This window comes from Octopus bimaculoides, chromosome 1 (genome assembly GCF_046866305.1).
Source record: "Octopus bimaculoides isolate indiv1 chromosome 1, ASM4686630v1, whole genome shotgun sequence".
Lineage (NCBI taxonomy): Eukaryota > Metazoa > Mollusca > Cephalopoda > Octopoda > Octopodidae > Octopus > Octopus bimaculoides.
This window is the reverse complement of record NC_142928.1, coordinates 52,765,996-52,787,697: the sequence shown is the minus strand read 5'-3', so window position 1 is coordinate 52,787,697 and position 21,702 is coordinate 52,765,996. Positions and strand designations below refer to the sequence as shown.

The following is a 21,702-nucleotide window of genomic DNA, read 5'->3' as shown; positions in this document are numbered from 1 at the left end:
GTATAGTTCCCAAACATCTGAAACCCATCATTTGTGGCTTATATTAAGAAAGTACAACTACATACAGCTTATAATTTATTTGTCAAAAGTACATATCAATACCACACTATAAGTAGAACTAGTTAGCTACCATGCAGTTGTCTCATTTGTTGGTTCATAAATGTACACTTACATAAGACAGTAGAGTGTAGCTTAAAGGAGATATGGGTGATATTTCTAGCAGATTGAGATAACTTGTACAGGCTCCCACGTTAGCCCATACAAAAATATGTACATACATAAGTCAGTAGGATGTGACAAGAGGATTATCTAGCAACTGTTTCAAGCAGACCGAGCTACCACAGAAGCCTCTCTTATTGGCTTATACAGGTTTCTAAACAATTGGAACAAAATCGCCTTCCAACTAAGGTTTTTAAAAAAATATATTTTGTTTGTTTCCTCATTATTTGAATGTATATCTGTCGTATAAATTATATTGGGAAGTGTGGAAGATTGTGGCATAATAACCAAAAAATGAGGAATGTATAAAAAATATCATTGTTTACTTGAAATACTCAATGAAAAACAAAACGAAAAAAAAAGAGTTTTAAGGTGTAATGATAACACACGTTTTATGAATATAATGGTAGATAAGGAGATTCGCGCCGTAATTTTTAAAAAGATGGGGAATGCATAAAAAATATAATGGTTTACTTGGATTACAGAAAGGAAAACAAAATATTGCTTTTTTTTTTTCTATCACCATTGTGGGGAGAAGAAATACTTTCCAATGATCTTAGGTTTCGCAGATATATATATCTAAAACAAAAGATCGCCATAAAAGTATTTAAAAGACTGTTGTATAATAAGCGTAGTGGTTTTATATTTCTGGGCTTTGCTGGAATCGTAAGACAGGTTCTTCTATTCAAGACACACTACTACTCATCGTCTTAATACAAGCGCAGTACATATTATCTGGTTTGGTTACGGTGTTAGGTCAAAGCAATAGACAAAATATATCAATCAGCAAAAGACCAGTATTTATTTAGGTATACCCAACTTTCTTTTTAAAGAAATTGAACCTTATCAAAGAACTTTAAATAAATGCTAATAAACAAAATAAAGAAGATAATGCTGGCGAGAAATTCCATACTAATCACTGTAAATCTCTTGGATAACATGGAGAACACTTTGACATGTGACACCGGTTTACTAAACCCACAACATTTCATTCCAACAACGAGAAAATGTCTACAACAGGTATAGAGGTACGACGTCCGTATCCTAGTGTTGCTACCATATGGGTAGCCGAACTTTTAGCTGCAGCAAACAAGAAAGTGGATGATGTAGAAAACAGAAAAACTTACGAAAGGTAATTTGTTGAAGATCATCTAAAAATATTGCCATGTGTTGCGATGATCTGATTTTCATTACTTTTTTTATTTACGCACTTTCGACTTTTACGTTCAATATATCTTAATTTTTTGTTATTTTCATCTAATGATTTTTATATTTTCCATTCAAAATCAACATGCAGTTTATAATTGTTTTCCTGTTTATCATATCATACTTATCACACGTGATCAAGTTGACAAAATAACAAATATAATCATGTGGAAATGAAATATCTCTTCTTTTCAAACTTCTTTTTTTTTCTCGTTTAAAGCAATGATTAATTTTTATGAAGTGAAAGTAAAGTCTATGAAGTAAATCTAACAAACAGTTTTTTAAAGTTTAACACTAGAAATAATGTTATAAAGATTACGCGAAAGGGGTTTAAAATCTAATTTTGCGATCTTCGCTTGGAAAATGGAATAATAACATTCGAGATTCTTCGTCTTTCAGCTGAACATTTTTTCGTTTTAACACTTCGATTGCTTTAGTAGATGGTAATGACTCAGAAATAGCGATCAAAATAGGGTTAAGTTTTTAAATATTGATATCTGCTGTTTAAGCCTTTACTTTGATGGAAAATTTACTGCATATTTCATATTCTTTACATTAATATATATCATCATTTGCAGTATTAATAAAATGTTTGGTAAAAGTCCTTCAAACCACGAAGCAGTGCCAATGAGCCTTGAAGACAAATTTACCCACAAAATAATTAAACATAAAAGAAAACTTGAACAAAAGGAAAAAGGTAAGTAATACCATTTTGTGTCACACAGATTGATTGGATAAAGTTCTGTTAACCTCTTAGACTGGAGGCTCATAATGTCCTGCCACATTCTGGTTGGTAGTTAATTCTAAATGGCTAGAAATAGTTATTGAATCTGAGTAGATTCAAGATAAATTCATCAGTGTCATTTTGAAAGTCAGCTATTTTGTTCTTAACATTCACCGAAGAATAAATAATCAATATCTTCTTATTCAACAGTTGTTAACAGATATCCTTGTAATCACTGACTTGTTGGGGCACAACAGAACCCATTACCCTCCTGTAGGCCATCACTTCCAAACTAGATTTATGAGATATAAATTTAGCAATGTAAGCTAGTGAGATACTTGTCTTATATTATGCTCTTACAGACTGCATCTCATGGTACCTGTATAAAGTTGGATTACTGAACCAGCAATATTGTCTTGGCCAGGGCTAATGCACACTGCTTGCGATGAGAACCTTTGACCTGTTAGTTGATATGCTGGTGGTCTAACAGCATGGCCAGTGTACATTAAAATTATTTATAACACAGATATTTTATACAGATCAAATGTCATTGATTTTCACAAATAATTGAAAAATTATTATACACTTGCATATTCTCTTTGATAACAACTTCACTTCAGTTATTCATACATAACTAACAAAACCAAGTTTTCATGTGATTGAAGAGAAAAATACCCTGGAGTAGATTCATATGGCCTTCTCCTAGCCCACAATACTGCAAAATAATGAAACTCTTGTTCAAATTTAGATATTCAGTCTATTTGGTTGGTGAGATAGTTGACACTAGTTGATTGCTGCATCTTCTTCATATTCCAGCAGAAAATTATCTCTTACTAGCAGAGATACATGTTGCCCATGTTACATGCAATTGAAGAATGAGACTTTTCTGTTATATTTTCTGTAAGGAACTGGAATACATATGATTCGAATGCATATAGATCTATATATATATATCTATACATATATGTGTACATATACATATACATCTGTCTCTCTCTCTCTCTCTCTCTCTCTCTCTCTCTCTCTCTCTATATATATATATATATATATATATATATATATATATATATATATATATATATATATATATATACATCTATATATATATACATCTATATGGATACATTTGTGCAGATATATATATGCATGTATGTATATATGTATGTATGCCTGTATATATGTGAAAGTATAGTTTCACTGTAGTAGATTCAGTATGAAAATGAAACCATTAAAGTGAAAGTATCTGTCATTACAGTATCGAAATGTTATTGTTTCAGTTAGTGGAATAGTTTCATTTTTAAAGTGAAAGTATTTGACATGAGTGTTTTTGTTTCACTTTTGGCATGTAATACTTAAATAGTGGAGGAGATATGATGTTGTGGGCTCGAACTATGCAAGAAGTTAAAAAAATTTTTTGACTAAAACACAACCAGGACCCTAAGTAAGGCATGTGTAAAATTTGAATGAAATTGGTTGAGTAGTTCTCGAGTTTTAGGGAATCACACAGACATACATTCTCATTTTTATATATATATAGATTACTTCTGTCATCATACAATATGAGGACTGATTGTAATTATCTAAACAAAGAAAGAAAACAAAACTTGTAAGTGACTTTGACATGGGAGCTTCCTAGAAAATAAGCTGACTCTGTACAGATCAAAAATATGAAAAATAAAAATGACAAAGCTTTGGAAAGAGTTAACAGTAGCTACCAGGAATGTGGCACAAGTAAATCTAAAAACCTAACAATGTAATAGTTTCAATGATAATAGTAATAATAAATGACTTGCAGGACTCATGAATATTTCACAGAATTAATGATAAGCCTATTGGGTTATTTCTGAAAACTTTATCCAAAAAACCTGAAAGCATAGCCTGTGTTGTGTCTGCATGGAAAGATAGTTGCTTATCTGCTACTCATTAAAAAGTGAAAGAAATTGGAATACAATGATTACTTAATGCACTTTATATACTTTATGCACAATTTTATAGACTTAATGCACAGCACTCATAAAATAAATATTCACTCTTATTTTTTCATTTTTCCAGTAAACAAAAAAATATCATATGATATAACCTTTATATACATATGATATATAACTTTTATATATAATACATATGATATAACCTTTAGTTAAATTGCATATATTTCATCATCATCATCGTTTAACGTCCGCTTTCCATGCTAGCATGGGTTGGACGATTTGACTGAGGACTGGTGAAACCGGATGGCAACACCAGGCTCCAGTCTGATTTGGCAGAGTTTCTACAGCTGGATGCCCTTCCTAACGCCAACCACTCAGAGAGTGTAGTGGGTGCTTTTACGTGTCACCCGCACGAAAACGGCCACGCTCGAAATGGTGTCTTTTATGTTCCACCCGCACAAGCCAGTCCAGGGGCACTGGCAACGATCTCGCTCGAAAATCCTACAGGAGCCAGTCAGGCGGTACTGGCAACGGCCACGCTCAAAATGGTGCATCTCATGTGCCACCCGCACAAGAACCAGTCCAGGGGCACTGGCAACGATCTTACTTGGCTTGCCGGGTCTTCTCATGCACAGCACATTTCCAAAGGTCTCGGTCCGTAGTCATCGCCTCGGTGAGGCCCAATGTACGACGGTCTTGCCTCACCACCTCAGCCCAGGTCTTCCTGGGCCTACCTCTTCCACGGGTTCCCTCAACTGTTAGGGTGTGGCACTTTTTCACGCAGCTATCCTCCTCCATTCTCACCACATGTCCATACCAGCGCAATCGTCTCTCTTGCATGCCACAACTGATGCTTCTAATGTTCAGCTTTTCTCTCAAGATACTTACACTCTGACGGGTATTCACATTGACATTACACATCCAACGGAGCATACTGGCTTCATTCCTTGCGAGCTTACGTATGTCCTCAGCAGTTACAGCCCATGTTTCACTGCCATGTAGCATGGTTGTTCGTACGCATGCGTCATACAGTCTGCCTTTGCCATGTAGATAAGCAAATTGCACTTATGCGCATGCATTAAGTGACAGGTGATATAAAAAACTTAGTTCAATTTTTTAAAAATACACTTTTCACTATTCAATCGCCACTGCCACCTCCACCACCATCATAACATCACCCCTCTGCAAAAATTCTATTTTTAGCTCTCCTCCTCTATATCATTACTACCTTCAACTAACTTTTTTAATCACGTAATAAATATTAAGTTCCCCTACTTCACATCGGATGCTTCTCTCTCCCACTTTTTCTGTCTCACTCTTTACCTTATCCTCTTTTTCTCTCTCCTCCCTTTCCCTTTCATGTAAAAGTGTTACAATTACATTCCCTCTACCTCATGCTTCTTTCTCCCTCTTTTCTTTCTCTCTCTTTTCCTCTAATCATGTGAAAGTGTTACTGATGGGCTAAGTAATGGAATGACAAGCAGAATTGTTATAAGATTTTTCTCATATTAACACAAAGTCAAACATTTGGAAGAGATTGGTAAAGATTCTTGAATCATTTTCACTTCATGCCATCCATTTATTTTATCAAGTGTAGAATGATAAAAAGCAAAGTTGTTCCCAGAAGGATTTGAATGCCATGCTGATAATAACAACAACAATAGCAATTATTTTGTTGAAGTTAGTCTTTTACAATTGAACATGATATACCCCTACTGGTTAGCATGAAATTCTTTCGTGTTTCTTCACACAAAAAAGAAAAGGAATACTCCTCATTAAAATATAAATACAATTGTTTAGAAAGAAAATCTTAAATGGTTACTTTGTCATTTGTTTTGTCAGAAGTTGAAAATGCTGCTAAGAAAAGAAAGAAAAAAGCTGATACTATTTCAAATAGTCTCAGCAAAACAGAATTAATTGCCAAGAAGAAAAAGACACCAAATATTGTTAATGGAACTAAGTCAAAGAGCGAGACAAATTCAGTGAATACAGTGGAGAACATCAAGTTGAGACTTGAGAAAGATACTTTATCACGGTCAGCAAGAAAAAAGCTTCGACGGAAATTAAAAGGATTACTGAATAAAAGGTAATAACATCTTATTTTCTATCACTTTATTCTGTTAAAGATTTTGCAGGGTGATTTTTAGGATCTCTTGTGAGGGAAAATGCACTTTTAGGTGATTTCTCATAGGTTTATTCTACACCCACAGGAGCACTCATTTGTATACTGTGCTCCTATTGTCTGCCACAGAGTTTTATCTACTTATTGTGCATGCCTGTTAACAGGTAGGTAGACTAAGTGATATATATATTCAGTGTTGTTTACTGGAAACTATCTTATTTTTTGTCTGACTTGGAACTAAACAATGGCATTGACAACAACAGCAATGAAACCAGTAAAACATTACAAAATTAAAATAATCTACATCCAAAGTTATCAACAAACAACCTGAATTGGAAACTCTCTTTCCAAATATGAAACTATATAAATACTACAATAACTAATGTTTATGTTTACATTCTGAAGGCATTAAAATGGTGTCATTCTAAATGAAGTACTTTTTTAATAGTGTAATTCTGAGCTGTTCTTCGCTTACCAACAGACAGCCAAATTTCCCTCAAACAATACCCACTGTCTTCTGTATTTACAATAAAGCTCTATTAAACCAATTGTCTGACAAACTTAATTGCTCAGTACTTTTCGTTGCACCTCACTATTTTTGTTTGCGAAAGGGCCATCACTAGTTGCTGATGTCTCTGTCATTCTTTACATTCAAATTGAAAAACCATTAGCCAGCTCCTAACTCTCACTTTGCACCCTGGAAATTGAAATATAGCATTTGAAAAGAGGCTAAAATGAATGCTATTTTGCCTGAATATAAGTTCTTCAATGATATATGGTATTAAGAAACAAAGAACAAATTAACTGTAATTTATGGATGATTCAGAGACAAGCAAAGGTGTTGATATGTGTGGCAAACATTAAAGCAAAGAATTTTCAGAACTCTCTGCAATGTTATTTAAATGGTTTAGCCCAAAGTGATCTGGAGTATATCAATTTCAAGTATTTACACAAAAGATTTGAATATTGTGAAGACAAATGTGTTTATAGTTGAGTTATTTAGAAACTTTAAAATATAACAGGGCATTCATAAATTTAATTGGTAAAGTTCAAAAGAAGTCAGTAGATATTGAGGCTGCTGAAAAATACAGTTATATATATTTGATGACTGGGTTTGAAAAGATGACACGATTTGTTATTTTTGAAGACCAAGTTCCAACACACCAGTATTACTCGGGGTTTAAGTATAACAGATTATTGGAACTATACTGTATATAAGAAAAAGAGATGACAGGAAAAACAATGGTTATATTATGAACTTCATTAGCTTCCAGCTGTTTCTGCTATAAGACTATGACTCCACTGAATCTTTTAGCAGAAACAGCTGTAAGCTAATGAAGTTCATAACATAACCATTGTTTTTCCTGTGCCATCTTTTTTTTCTTATTACTACTCTATATTCACCTAACACTTTGTTGTGAAATATGTGTATTGAGTTCTACCCAGGTCATTAGTCATGCAATGCCTAAGCAATATATACATATATATATATATATATATATATATGTGTATATATATTAAAAGTCACAAATAAAAGTAATAATATTGATGATTCAATCATATATAGAATTTTGGGGGGATACTTTTTGGTTGTTTTGTTGATGCAGTTCCTTTCATACTTGTCCTTATAGTTATATCTTTTAATTTGCATTACTTTTCCATTGTGATACAAATAAAATGAACCAAGCATCTATTACATATTTTCTTCTCTATTTTCTTTTATTGACTTTTTAATCTATGAGACTGTTTATACATATATATATATATATATATATATATATATATATATATATTGAGGAACTTTCTATCAATATATTTGGTTAAACTCAGTTGGCGACTGGATTGTTTTTAACAATCCCTTACGGGGATATTACTTCCTCTAATGAAGGTCATGGAGAGGGTCATAGCCCAACTAATTAGGGAGAGAGTCAGTTTAGATGAGATGCAGTTTGGGTTCGTGCCATGAAAAAGTACCACCGATGCGATATCTCTGGTAAGACAGCTTCAGGAGAAATACCTAGCCAAAGATAAACCTCTGTACCTGGCTTTCGTTGACATGGCGAAACCCTTTGTCAGTGTCCTCCGATCCCTTATCTGGTGGTCGATGAAGAAACTAGGGATAGAAGAATGGTTAGTGAGAGCTGTGCGAGCCATGTACAGGGGCGCTGTCAGTAAGGTGAGGGTTGGCAACATGTACAGTGAAGAATTCCGGGTAGGGTCCACCAAGGATCAGTCCTCAGCCCCCTCTTATTCATCATAGTCCTCAAGGCAATAACAGAGTAATTCAAGACAGGATGCCCCTGGGAGCTCCTCTATGCTGATGACCTTGCTCTAGAACTAGAGGAAAGTTTCAGGTGTGGAAGCAAGGATGAGAATCGAAGGGCTTTAGAGTCAACTTAGCTAAAACCAAAGTCCGAATAAGTAGGAAGGCAGACAAACCACAAATCCCTTCAGATAGATGGCCCTGCTCGATCTGTAGAAAAGGCATAGGTAGAAACTCCATAAGATGTACCCAGTGTAAGCTATGGATACATAAGAGGTGCAGCAATATCAAAGGAAGGCTAACTGGGAAGAGTTTTTGTATGTGGCAAATGCTCAGGAGCAATAAACACTGTGCAGAGAACAGCTTCTGTCACATTCCAGTGAGAAAAACTAGAAATAGTTGATAGCTTCCAGTACTTAGGTGACCAAGTCTGTAGCAGGGATGGATGCTCTGAAAGTGTATAAGAATAGCCTGGGCAGAGTTTAGAGAGCTCCTACCTCTGCTGGTGACAAAGGGCCTCTCGCTCAGAGTAAAAGGCAGACTGTATGACGCATGTGTACAAACAGTCATGCTACATGGCAGTGAAACATGGGCTGTGACTGCTGAGGACATGCGTAAGCTTGCAAGGAATGAAGCCAGTATGCTCCGTTGGATGTGTAATGTCAGTGTGCATACACGACAGAGTGTAAGCGCCCTGAGAGAAAAGTTGGACTTAAAAACCGTCAGATGTGGTGTGCAAGAGAGACAACTGCACTGGAATGGTCATGTTTTGTGAATGGATGAGGACAGCTGTATGAAAAACTGTCACACCCTAGCAATAGAGGGAACCTGTGGAAGAGGTAGACTCAGGAAGACCTGAGATGAGGTGGTGAAGCACGACCTTTGAACTTTGAGTCTCACCAAAGCAATGAGTAGTGACCAAGACCTTTAGAGATATGCTGTGCTCAAGAAGACTTGAAAAGCCAAGTGAGACCATAACCTGTGACGTAAGCCAGTGGTGTATAACCAGCCCACTTATGAGTACCCTTCATTCATTGGACAATAAACTTTGCTTGTGAAGACCTGTTGAGGCAAGTGAAATCAAAATCGCTGACGTGGCCGATGACAGTACCGCCTGATTGGCACTCGTGCCAGTGGAGTGTTAAAAGCACCATCTGAGTGTGACCGTTGCCAGGGCCACTGACTGGCTCCCGTGCTGGTGGCAAGTAAAGAGCACCATTCGAGTGTGATCATTGCCAGTGTTGCTTTACTGGCACGTGAAAAACAACGTTCAAGCGTCGTTGTTGCTAGTTCTGTCGGACTGGCTCTCATGCAGGTGGCACATAAAAAACACCTTTTGAGTGTGGTCGTTGCCAGTACCTCCTGACTGGCACTCGTGCTGGTGGCATGTAAAAGTACCCACTACACTCTTGGAGTGGCTGGCGTTAGGAAGGACATCCAGCTGTAGAAACTTTGCCAGATCAGATTGGAGCCTGGTGCAGCCTTCTGGCTTGCCAGTACTCAGTCAAACTGTCCAACGAATCCCAGCATGGAAAGCGGATGTTAAACGACGACGATGATGATGATGAATAAGTGAGACCTCTACATAATAGCTAGACATAGAAATAGCAGCCAATTCTCTCTCATATCGTAGCCTTCTGTCTCGTGTTACTTTGATATAGTACTCAGAAATTGCTGAATAACTCGTTAGTTCTTCATCACATTGACCCACTTTTTATTTCTTTGCTAAACTATATGAGACATGGTTCTCTAGGAGAGTAGTAATTCAGAATAAACGCTGAGACTGTAATGAACTGTCCAACCCATGCCATCGTGGGAAACAGATGTAAAATCATGTGTCAGTGTAAGAAATCATCATCATTTTAATGCCCACTTTTCCATGCTTGCATGGATTGGACAGAATTTACTTGAGGCAGATTTTCTATGGCCTGATGCTTTTCCTGTCACCAACTCTCACCTGTTTCCAAGCAAGGTAATATTTAAGATGGTGTATCATATTAGACTGGATCAAGTGAAACAAAGTAGCTTTTATGTGGTCACTCAATCTGCTAAAAATATTAGCCAGATATCAATCAAACTTCATTCTATTATCTTGAAAAGAGAGAGACACATTTGATAATGTAATTTCAGATATGTAATATCAGTACAGTATGGTCATGGGTGGAACGTTTTTGGTCGTAGGTTTTGCTAAGTCAGGACTAACTTGAGACTCAGCAACAATAACAACAAAAGAACAAAAGATAGGCATGAATATTTATCTAACATTCTAACTAGTGTAATAGAATCAAATTGAGTTTTTATGCTTAGTTGTACATCAATTGATGATCAGCCCTACTGATTCCAAGGAATGAATGGGAAATATGTTCATGCTTCCCTTGAAAATACTACTAGAATTTTTAAATAGCTATGACAAAATAGCAATAGCTAGGTTGAAGAATTAGTTTGCAGGGAACTTACTGCCTGGGCTGTACCACCCTGTAGAATGAATCTATAGGAAGAAAACCATCTCACCAAACAGCATTCACAGAAAACTTTCACATTCCAACACTATATAACTTTTGGCTCACTTTCTTGCTGTTCTTTCATTGTATTTTTCTATTGATGATAAGCTGAGTCTTTGTGATATAATAGATCATCCTTCTCTATCTAATAAATTTATCTGCAATGGCTGATCAGGTTTGTCCACAAGTAGCATCAATGCTAACAGACCAGGCAGATGCAGTCTTTAGCTTGTAAGGGGTTAGTCCTGACCTGGAGATGATTGATGTAGCAGTATTCAAAGCTACCTTATTTCTACATAGTACTTTGCCTCTCTGACAGGATAAGTGCTTTATCCAGTTGTCAATGAAAGCATCACATACTTTCAGATTGGATTTCAAAATGTCCTTATACCTTTTATGCTAACCTCCTTGGCTCTTCCATTCAAGCAATACATCTCACTCACCAGAGCTTACCCTTCATGAAGAGAGCTTTGATCCTTTCAATTTTGTATTACTCAAATATAGTTAAGTACCTTGTTCTATGAGACAGCACAAATTTTCCAAAGCATCTTAAATGGAACTAGTCTTTTGTTTTTTTTTTCTATTTCCATATGTTGGCAGTATTATGTTCAAGTCTCACTACTATATCGCAGCATGGTTAGAACTGTCTATATACACTGGTCTTCATGCTAAGACAGATTCCATGAACTAACCAGCTTGCAGTGCATTCTTCTGAAGGTCATGCTTGCTTTCCCTCTCAGCACTGTAATCTCATTGTTTATTATGCAGGCATTAGAGAATGCTACTCCTATTTTGTAGTCTTTTTTTATGCAATGATCCTAGTTGTTTTCAGGGACTATAGTAAAACAACCATGATCAAATTCAAGAAAGAGAACTGTCTTCACCTTCCAACACCTCAAAACACGATGAAAGTCTTATTTCTGCTTGTGTATAAGCTCCATAATACTGATGGCCTACTCTAAAAATCATTTACAATGGTGTAAATGACTTTGCCAGAGCAACCATTTGCTATGGTCACGCCACCAAAATTAAGACAGAAGTGATATTTTACAGTTGATTTGGAGCAATGACTTAACTCATATCCTGCCTGACAGGCTACTTGCACATGTCTTGCAGAGTCCATGTTGCTTTCATTTGTTTCTTCCTCATTTGGCTTGGTTTTTACAGCTGGATGCTATTTCTAAACACTAATGTGCATTTTATGCCACCAACAGTACAGAACTTGGTTATGGCTGGACTTAAAGAGACTCTCTCTCTTCTGTATCTGTTTATATTCAGAGACAGGTTTCTTGTGTGCAGCTTGCAGAATCTCTCTGACATTGAGAGGCTTACCTATTATTTTCCAAAATGATACACTGATCTTTTTTTTATTTCATTTACATCTATTTACAGCAATGACTCTACCCAATGCAGTGAGGAAGGAGAAAGGAAAAATAAAACTTCAAATAACTTAATCATGGAAAAAGTAAAAGAAACTATAAATAATTATCATAAAGCTGCTTCCTCAACTCCGAAAATGAATGGACATCATATTGAAGTAGATAAGACTACAAACACAGTTAACAAAAACGGCAGATCTAATATATACATTCATAATAAAAAGGTAAGGATTGAAATACATGATTCAAACTTCTTTTCTTCAAATTGTATAATGTGTGTATTGTGTAAAGTGAAGGGTTTTCTTATAATAGTAACTTTCACTATAAAGATTTGATTCCATAGACGAGGTGGTTCTTTTAATATAAAAAAAGGCAGGGTGGGGATTTAAATTTAGTTTTGCTTGTATGTTTTTGTTCATAACATTACCTAAGGTTTCTTCCCTTAGATAGAATTCAGGTTTTTTTTTAGTGTCCACTGGTGCGCTCAATAAAATGCTCTCCTTGCTTTCAATGATGTGCTATGCTTCATCACAATACCTACTCTGTTATTTACTGAACATAGAAACCTAAAGGTAAAGTAGATGCCTGAAAGTAACATTTACCCTCTTCATTCTGATACCCTAGAACCACTGAAGATGAGGAAATATCTTGTCATAGCTTACTGCGACAGAGAAGATATAAACTGATTTTTTTAGCTAGCAGTCCAACATCTTCACAATTTGAGCACATGTAACTCTCACTGTATTTCATAATGTAATTCCATTTTTTTTTTAACAGAAATATAACCATCTCAGTATTCTTTTGTCCCAAATTAACTGAACTTCTTTTCATCTGAAAGCATAAAAGCATATGTTCATGATTTTGTAAAAAAAAAAAAAAAAAAGATTCATTTAATTATATATTGTACTGGCATCAAAAGTAAAATTGGTGAGGAGGTGGCATTATACTATAGTGTAACATATATATTCTTTTCTACTCTAGGCACAAGGCCTGAAATTTTGGGGGATGGGGGGACAGTCGATTAGACTTATCCCAGTATGCAACTGGTGTTTAATTTATCGACCCTGAAAGGATGAAAGGCAAAGTTGACCTTGGCGAAATACTGCTAAACATTTCGCCTGGTGTGCTAACGTTTCTGCCAGCTCGCCACTTTAGTGTAACATATATATTACTGAGAATATGTGGGGGGGGAAATTAAAATAAACACAAGCCTAGTTATTATTTATTCATGTTTCAGTGTTAAAGTCAGTATAGCTTCACCATTAGGGAGCAAGTTTTATTTTGTGTGTACAGCTAGATGCATGACTACTACTATGAGTTAAAGCTCCACATAGATTATCGTTATCTCATACAGTACTAGTTGTACATCTAACTGTAAACACAACATATAACTTGCTCCCTAATAATGGAGCTCTACTGACTTCAACACTGAAACATGGATAAACACTACCTAGGCTTGTGTTTATCTTAATTTTCCTCCTCATACGCTCTGTATATTACAACTAGTAATACTACTAAGTACACTGGTAGACTAACCACTATACTAGAAGTTGACTGGATAATGATAATCAGCTTGGAACACTCAGTCTTATGATAGTGTTTGCACATCTAACTGTACATATGTAATACTGATTTTTAGGTACAAAAAAGTGGAGGCTCATACATATATATATATGTCACTGATTTAAGCAATTATACCTGTTCCTCCCCAAAAACTAAGTTTGAGCCTAAAAGAAAGAATATTGAGAGAAATAATGTTGGTTTGTGTCAGTGCTCTTAGAAAGTAATTTAGATATATTGTGCTAATGGCTGTATAGTCAAGCAGTTTGCCTTGCAGCCACAATTTGGAGTTCAATCTCTCTGCATGGCACTTTGGGCAAGTGTTTGCTGTCATAGTTTTGCATCACCCGAAGTCCTATGGATGAAATTTGGTTGAAGGAAACCATGCAGAAGCTTGCTGTGTGTATATATATATCAGCAAGTTATGGCAAAAATTAGTGCACAAAATGAAAATACCATGTAGCATTTTAACTCACCTCTGTAATATCCCTTTATGTCTGCTGCCTTTGCCTCTAAGCTTCCTCTAAGGACAAAATAAATATCAAAGTATTAGGATTGATGCAATTAACTGAAAACCTTTGAAGGCAGTACCTCAGTACGTCCACAACCTAATAACTGAAGCCAATAAAAAAAAATTTCATCTCCTATTGAAATGATGTCTCCATCTTCATTATATTACAATGTATGAGAGAATAGAATGAAAAAGGGTAAATTAAAATCAAGGGGAAGCTGATATATCCCACTTCGGCTTTCTTCATTTCAGATTTGGAGCGGGATCGTTGCCAGTGCCCCTGGACTGGTTCATGTGCGGGCGACACATGATATCTTTCGAGCGACATTGTTGCCAGTGCCCCTGGACTGGCTCTTGTGCAAGTGACACATGAAATGTTTCGAGCGGGATCGTTGCCAGTGCCCCCGGACTGGCTCATGTGCGGGCGACACATGAAATCTTTTGAGCAGGATCGTTGCCAGTGCCCCTGGACTGGCTCATGTGCGGGCGACACATGATATCTTTCGAGCGACATTGTTGCCAGTACCCCTGGACTGGCTCTTGTGCGGGTGACACATGAAATGTTTCGAGCGGGATCGTTGCCAGTGCACCCGGACTGGCTCATGTGCGGGCGACACATGAAATCTTTTGAGCGGGATCGTTGCCAGTGCCCCTGGACTGGCTCATGTGCGGGCGACACATGATATCTTTCGTGCGAGATCGTTGCCAGTGCCCATGGACTGGCTCTTGTGCGAGTAACACATGAGATTTTTCGAGCGAGATCGTTGCTGGTGCCCCTGGACTGGCTCATGTGCGGGTGACACATGATATCTTTCGAGCGACATTGTTGCCAGTGCCCCTGGACTGGCCTTTGTGTGGGTGACACATGAAATGTTTCGAGCGGGATCGTTGCCAGTGCCCCTGGACTGGCTCATGTGCGGGCGACACGACACATGAAATGTTTCGAGCGGGATCGTTGCCAGTGCCCATGGACTGGCTCATGTGCGAGAGACACATGAAATCTTTCGAGCGGGATCGATGCCAGTGCCCCTGGACTGGCTCATGTGCGGGCGACACATGAAATCTTTCGAGCGAGATCGTTGCCGGTGACCCTGGGCCGGCTTGCGGGTGACACATGAGGGTTTTTGAGCGAGGTCGTTGCCGGTGCCCCGGACTGGCTAATGATATCTTTTGAGCGACATTGTTGCCAGTACCCCTGGACTGGCTCTTGTGCGGGCGACACATGAAATCTTTCGAGCGGGATCGTTGCCAGTGCCCCTGGACTGGCTCATGTGCGGGCGACACATGAATCTTTCGAGCGGGATCGTTGCCAGTGCCCCTGGACTGGCTCATGTGCGGGCAACACATGAAATCTTCCGAGCGGGATCGTTGCCGGTGCCCCTGGGCTGGCTCTTGTGCGGGTGACACATGAGGTTTTTCGAGCGAGATCGTTGCCAGTGCCCCTGGACTGGCTCTTGTGCTGGTGACACATGAAATTTCTTCGAGCGAGATCGTTGCCGGTGCCCCCGAACTGGCTCTTGTGTGGGGTTCTGGGATTTTCGAGCTGGATCGTTGCTGGTGCCCCTGGGCTGGCTCTTGTGCGGGTGACACATGAGGTTTCTCGAGCGTGGCCTTTGCCAGTACCGCCTGACTGGCCTTCGTGGGGGTGACACGTAAGCGCACCCACTACACTCTCTGAGTGGTTGGCTTTAGGGGGGGGGGGGCATCCAGCTGTGGAGACACTGCCAAATCAGATTGGAGCCTGGTGTAGCCATCTGGTTTCACCAGTCCTCAGTCAAATCGTCCAACCCATGCTAGCATGGAAAGCGGACGTTAAACGATGATGATGATGATGATGATGAGGTACCAGAAGAAAAATTGCTTTTTGCCTTGTGAAAAGAGATCACTATATGTCTCCCCAAATTTAAACTTTTTCAGCAAAATTGCTCGCAAACACAGACAAAAGAAGAGGCTTCAGCTGTTATATTAAAAAAGAAAAAAAAGAAGCGAAGTAAACAGAAAAATCTTAAGAAAGACAACAGACCAGATCATTTGGTAAGCAGTATTGTATATTCAATTAAATCTATTTGGATGACTAAGATTTATTTATACTGAAACTGATATATTCCAATGGTAATTTTGCTTCACTCATGATACTGTAAATATATTTTTGTATAAGTTTCAATCTCATTGTTTCTATAAATGTTATATATATCCTTTATTGTAAATTTCAAGATTTACTACAAATTAAGAAAACAATATAACATCCCACCTCTTACTTCTCTTGAATAGTAATGCAATTCAAACCCTCAAAGTCGCTCTGAATGTTAAGCCAAGGATCTCCATTGGTAAATGCACATCCTCAACGTAATGATTGGCCTTTCTCTTCAGAGCCAGTAAATATTTCAGCCCCCAACAACTTACCTTCTGCAAAGCTGTTGAGATGGGCATGTACCACTACACACATCCATCATAGATAGCACATAGCATTTAAAAAAAACAAGCCATCTGACGAATTGGCTCATCAATGTGCTGTCTCCTCTACCATAGTGTCTTCTGTTATTCAGAGTCCACTAGTCTGGAGCCACCCCACCCATGAGCTCTTAATTCACTTAACACCTAATGCATACCAGCACGGAATGTTAACATTAAATGATGGTGATGACTGTTTCTCCACACTCTGCCAACCACTAATCCTAGTCCTTTCCTCCCTGCAACCATCAAATTTTTACCTTGGAGATGTACATCAAATGCATGTCTCACCAGTTTTCAGAAGTCTGCAAAGACCATATGTCAGACCTTATTTCTTTAGATGGATCCCACCTCCCTCCATCTGTTTCATATTTTTACTAAATTTACAATGGTGAATATTTCCACATTTATATGCATCATAAAGTCATTCGTTAGCATAATTTAATATCTACTTTTCCATGCTTGCATGGAGGCTATTGAAGCAGAATTTTGTACATTGATAGCCATAGCCAATTGAATTAATCTGGAGTACTTTTAGTGGAGTCTACTGTTGCAAGCATTCAGGACTGGTCTCTGGTTTGTGGATGGCTTCTGCCGTCCAACCAGTCTTGGAGGCCTTGTAAAACGGTCACAGGCAATGCCTTCCCTCCAAACTATAAAAGTTACAAATCAAAACTACATAGTGTATCCCAGATTACATTATCCAATGTGTCTTTCTCCTCTCTGTAGGATGTGCTTTGAGGAAGATTTGGCTGTTATTTCTAGCAGGTTGAGCAGTCATGTAGGTTACCTGTTGCTATACAAGTTGCAGGACCAAGCGTTTTTACAGCACAATACATTCTCCTAACATTAACTACTTAGTTACAAAGTGGGAGTGGCATCTAATTATCAGTTGGTTAGACTGAGGCAAATAATATTCTTGTCTAAAGTGTATAACAATGGATGTAGCAAGGTCTGAACTCATGACTTTGCAGTTATAATCTTAACGTAAATAAGTTCCTGTTCATTAACAGGAATGTTGATGTGTGATACCAGGTTTTCCATGCTACCATACAAAGTTTCTTCATGCATCTTGGTCTTGGTCCAAGCCTTACTTGATATATTATCACTAGTGCCATTCTTCTATTATTCTTGATCTGTTTGAATTACTTGTTAAAAACCAGTCTGTCTATCACCTCTGATACCCAGATAATTACTTAAACCAATTGGGCATAAATAAACTCTTGGTCTGTGTGTGTGTATTTATATATATACCGGAGTAAGCCATTTCTAACAAAACTGTCCGATGAACGGGAACGTGAAACTCAGAGTAACAGTCTTTTGTTATATTTCTGCTGTTTTTAAATAAAGTATATATATATATATATATATATATATATAATACATTTTAATTTTTTTCTTTCATCTAGAAACCTTCCACCAACCAAGTCAAAAGTCTCAATCAAAAAGTTTGAAAACTATAAATTGTATTATATTTTTAATAAAAAATAAAATATTTTTAAATAATCTGAATTTTTTCAATCTCTCTTGTTCATTCAATATCAGTAAAGTCTCTTTTCATTTCCAGCATGAAAAAAATTAAGGAACAATATCAATGCAACAACCAATCACCAAAGCCATTTAATATAGTCTAACATTAAAAAAAATTCATAACCAGGCAATTATTAATACAGTAATATATTTTTTAGAGAAGACTGTTCATCCCAAGTGTCTTGCCTATATTCAGTTATTTCAGATCTACTATACTTAAAACTAGTCAGTTTTTCCTTCTGTCTGGTGAATGTAATGATTGCTTTAGTTTTCCTTTCCAATAAAGAAATCTTATGACTAACAAACAACACTCGACTAAAAGGTGAAGGGAAAAGTTTCTATCCTATGGGGATTTTCAGAAAAAGTAGGTGAGAATAACAAAGATAAAGGGTTATGCAAGGAAATGGCATTTAATTAGGTTGAAAAATGCTAGAGCATTAAGTTGTTTCCAAAGTATTTCCTATTAACCCTTTCACTGCAAAATTATATTTCATGGTTATTCCAGTAATTATGTTAAACATCTACAAAAAATAGAACTATTTTCTGCAAGTTACATTGTCTCAATAAAAAATAGATTGGTTTATGAAACTGTTTTTTGCCATTAAGGATAATGAAAGTTTGAGTGGATATACATCTGATCTCTGCAGAAAGAGGGTTAAGGGGGAGATGACAGAAATGTTTGATATAACACCATAAAACACTTCAAAATACATTGCTTAGTAGCTTTTCTCCATTCTTAAAATTCACCTACTTTATTTTGGCATTCAATGTTGTCAACTTCTAAGCTTGCACAAAGCTCCGTGCTTTTTATATATGCCTCTGCTGACAGACACGGTTTTCTAAATATTCATTGTCCTCATAAATACTAGCTGCAGGTATGCAATAAAAAGCATACAAACAAGATCTTTTGCACTTCACTTCTAACCAATAAACCAGACTATTAACAATGAGTAGATGCCATCATCATTGTTTTAACATCCACTTTTCCATGCATGCATGGGCTAGTTTATTGAAGCAGAATTTCTACAACCAGATACCCTTCCTGTCACTAGCTCTCACCTGTTTCCAAATAAGGTAATATTTCCCTATGATCAGAAATGTCTTCACAGAATATTGTAAGATTGTAAATGAATGACACTGCTTGTATGACCATGACATTCATTCACAACTGTCATGTGATGTCAAAGCACACGCATACATGAGACAAGCTTCTTTCAGTTTCTGTCACCTAAATCCACTCAAAAAGCTTTGGTTGGTCCAGGGCTATAGCTCCCAAGGTTCCATGCAGTAAAACAAACCCCAAACCATGTGGTTGAGGAACAAACTTCTTAACCATACAGCCACACCTGCACCTAGATGTCAATATATCTAATAATTAATGAAGCATTAATAAGCTAACAAAATGTCAGAAAAAAGTATAGGAAACAAGCACAAATTAATTTTGCATTTTTGTTAGCAAAGTAAATATAAAGAAATGTGTATTTGTTGCTGTAGAAACAATTTTTTTTTCAAAAATTAATTCTGTATGAGTTTACACCAACTTAGTCATCGTTTAGCAACAGATCAGTCCTGGTTGAGTACACCTGTGATCAAAAGCATTACAGCAGTGATCCCTTGTCCTCTTTTTGTGTAGTATCAAGGATTACATTGTTCAATGTATTTTTAATATGGTTGGGTGTGAATCAAAGGAGATTTGTCTCCTGTTTCTAGCAGACTGAGCAACCATGTAGTTTAGTTTATCATGCAGATGATATCTTGGAATTTGTTAATAAAAGCTGTCTTACTATACCTCATTCTCTCCAATATTAACTCCATCTGTTAGCTTCATAAGTGAATTTTATTTTCTCACTTGTGTCTTTTAGCTTTCAAATCTGTTGGTTTGACCAAGTAGTAATAGTTGTGAGTCACTGACTTTATAAATGAAGTGTTTACATAATATAACAGTCCCAAAACAACAGTTATTACCTAATTCAAGGAGAATAATGTAATTCAAACTGCTGGCTATCAGCACAAACATTGGCATGCATTTCAATAACATCTCCTGGGAAGAATTCTCCACAGAGTGGACAACTAACACAATCAAAGTCCATTTCTTCAAGATCCACTCTAATATCTGTATTAGATGTAGTAGTATGGTCCCCTGAAGATGAAAATGAATTTTTTGGAGACGTCTTGGTATGTCCGGTTTTACCCAAAGCAAAAGAATCTATTGAAATAAAAGAAAAAAATATATTTAAGAATAAGTTAAGCTTTGCTGCATAACATACTTTCAAAAAAGAAGTGTGAAAATTTTGTAAGCTTAACAATTTTTCTACTTTATTTTAGATATATTTTTTATTACATTATCTTTGTTCTGAAAACATGCACATATGTATGTCAATTTAGAGTAAGTGCCTTGCACAGTAAATTTGGAGCTGTTCTAACAATGTAGCTATTTTAGACAGAAACAGATCTAAATACTTTGTCATCATCATTGTCTAACATCTGCTTTCCATGCTGGCATGGGTTGGACAATTTGTCAGGAGCCTGCACCAGACCTCTGTGTCTGTTTTTATGGCTAGATGCCATTCCTAACACCAACCACCCATCCACCAACTCAGCAGAGTGGACTGAGTGCTTTTTATGTGGCACAAGCAAGGTCAGTTTTGGCATGGTTTTTACAGCTGGATGGTATTTCAAACGTCAACCACTTTACAGTGTGGACTGGATGCTTTTTATGTGGCATCAGCACTCTCGTCATCAAAATTACTTAGTTTAAGGTGACTATAGATTTATTCACAAAGATCCAACCTTTTATGATCTCTGATAACTTCAATACTTCATGGGCATTCTCATAGGACCATGCCAAACTCCAATTTCACCATCTGTAGTAGAGTGCCAGTCTAGTCTAGATGAATGTATGTTGTACATCTGATGGTTTATCAATTACCAACGTTGGAGTTACACATCATCTTGTACTTAATGAAAAAGTTATCTCTAACACAATAAATCAATGATTTTCATTGTAGATCCTCTACATATTCAGATGAAATTATATATTTCTTTGGAACAAATGACTATAACTATTTCCAAAGTAATCAAAGACTATCTTTATATAGTAAGAAAGCTATTCAATAACATAACAGAAACCATAAATTCCCCAACTGGCATACTCATTTTTGCATGATATAAAGTATCTTCCTTTAATCTTTGCAATAGCCCAAAGGATACTGAAGATATAATGAAAATTTGTAACAAAGTATATAGCAACCACCAGAACTACATAAAATGTGGTTACTCGGAGACAGCTCTCATTTACTTGTTAATTT

At 36.8% G+C, this 21,702-nt stretch overlaps 2 protein-coding genes across 6 annotated transcripts in view; one reads left to right on the top strand and one right to left on the bottom strand.

Annotated features, from left to right (window-relative positions):
* Nucleotides 1-934: 934 nt before the first annotated feature.
* Nucleotides 935-18,376, top strand: LOC106873286 (uncharacterized). The gene is made up of 6 exons (XM_014920592.3): nucleotides 935-1,351; nucleotides 2,004-2,122; nucleotides 5,920-6,163; nucleotides 12,356-12,566; nucleotides 16,331-16,447; nucleotides 18,274-18,376. The coding sequence occupies exons 1-6, from the start codon at nucleotides 1,227-1,229 to the stop codon at nucleotides 18,316-18,318; spliced, it is 861 nt and encodes a 286-aa protein (XP_014776078.2). The 5' UTR covers nucleotides 935-1,226; the 3' UTR covers nucleotides 18,319-18,376.
* Nucleotides 12,597-21,702, bottom strand: part of LOC106873284 (uncharacterized) — a 27,127-nt gene continuing 18,021 nt past the window's right edge. For 3 of the 5 annotated variants that reach the window (XM_052966483.2, XM_052966491.2, XM_089357933.1), the window contains one exon: nucleotides 18,327-20,600. In XM_052966483.2, coding sequence (XP_052822443.1) covers nucleotides 20,365-20,600 — 236 coding nt within the window. In that variant the 3' untranslated portion in view covers nucleotides 18,327-20,364. Of the gene's footprint in view, nucleotides 13,174-14,378; nucleotides 14,426-18,326; nucleotides 20,601-21,702 lie in introns of those variants that run through there. The other 2 variants (XR_016243227.1, XR_001409858.3) reach the window with 2 other exon arrangements.

What these genes read in the sequence shown, in the direction of transcription:
- LOC106873286 (XM_014920592.3), top strand. Translation starts at nt 1,227, where the DNA reads ATGTCTACAACAGGTATAGAGGTACGACGTCCGTATCCTAGTGTTGCT. An exon ending in AACAGAAAAACTTACGAAAG is followed by an intron (nt 1,352 to 2,003) that starts GTAATTTGTTGA and finishes CATCATTTGCAG; the next exon opens with TATTAATAAAATGTTTGGTA. An exon ending in AAAGGATTACTGAATAAAAG is followed by an intron (nt 6,164 to 12,355) that starts GTAATAACATCT and finishes ATCTATTTACAG; the next exon opens with CAATGACTCTACCCAATGCA.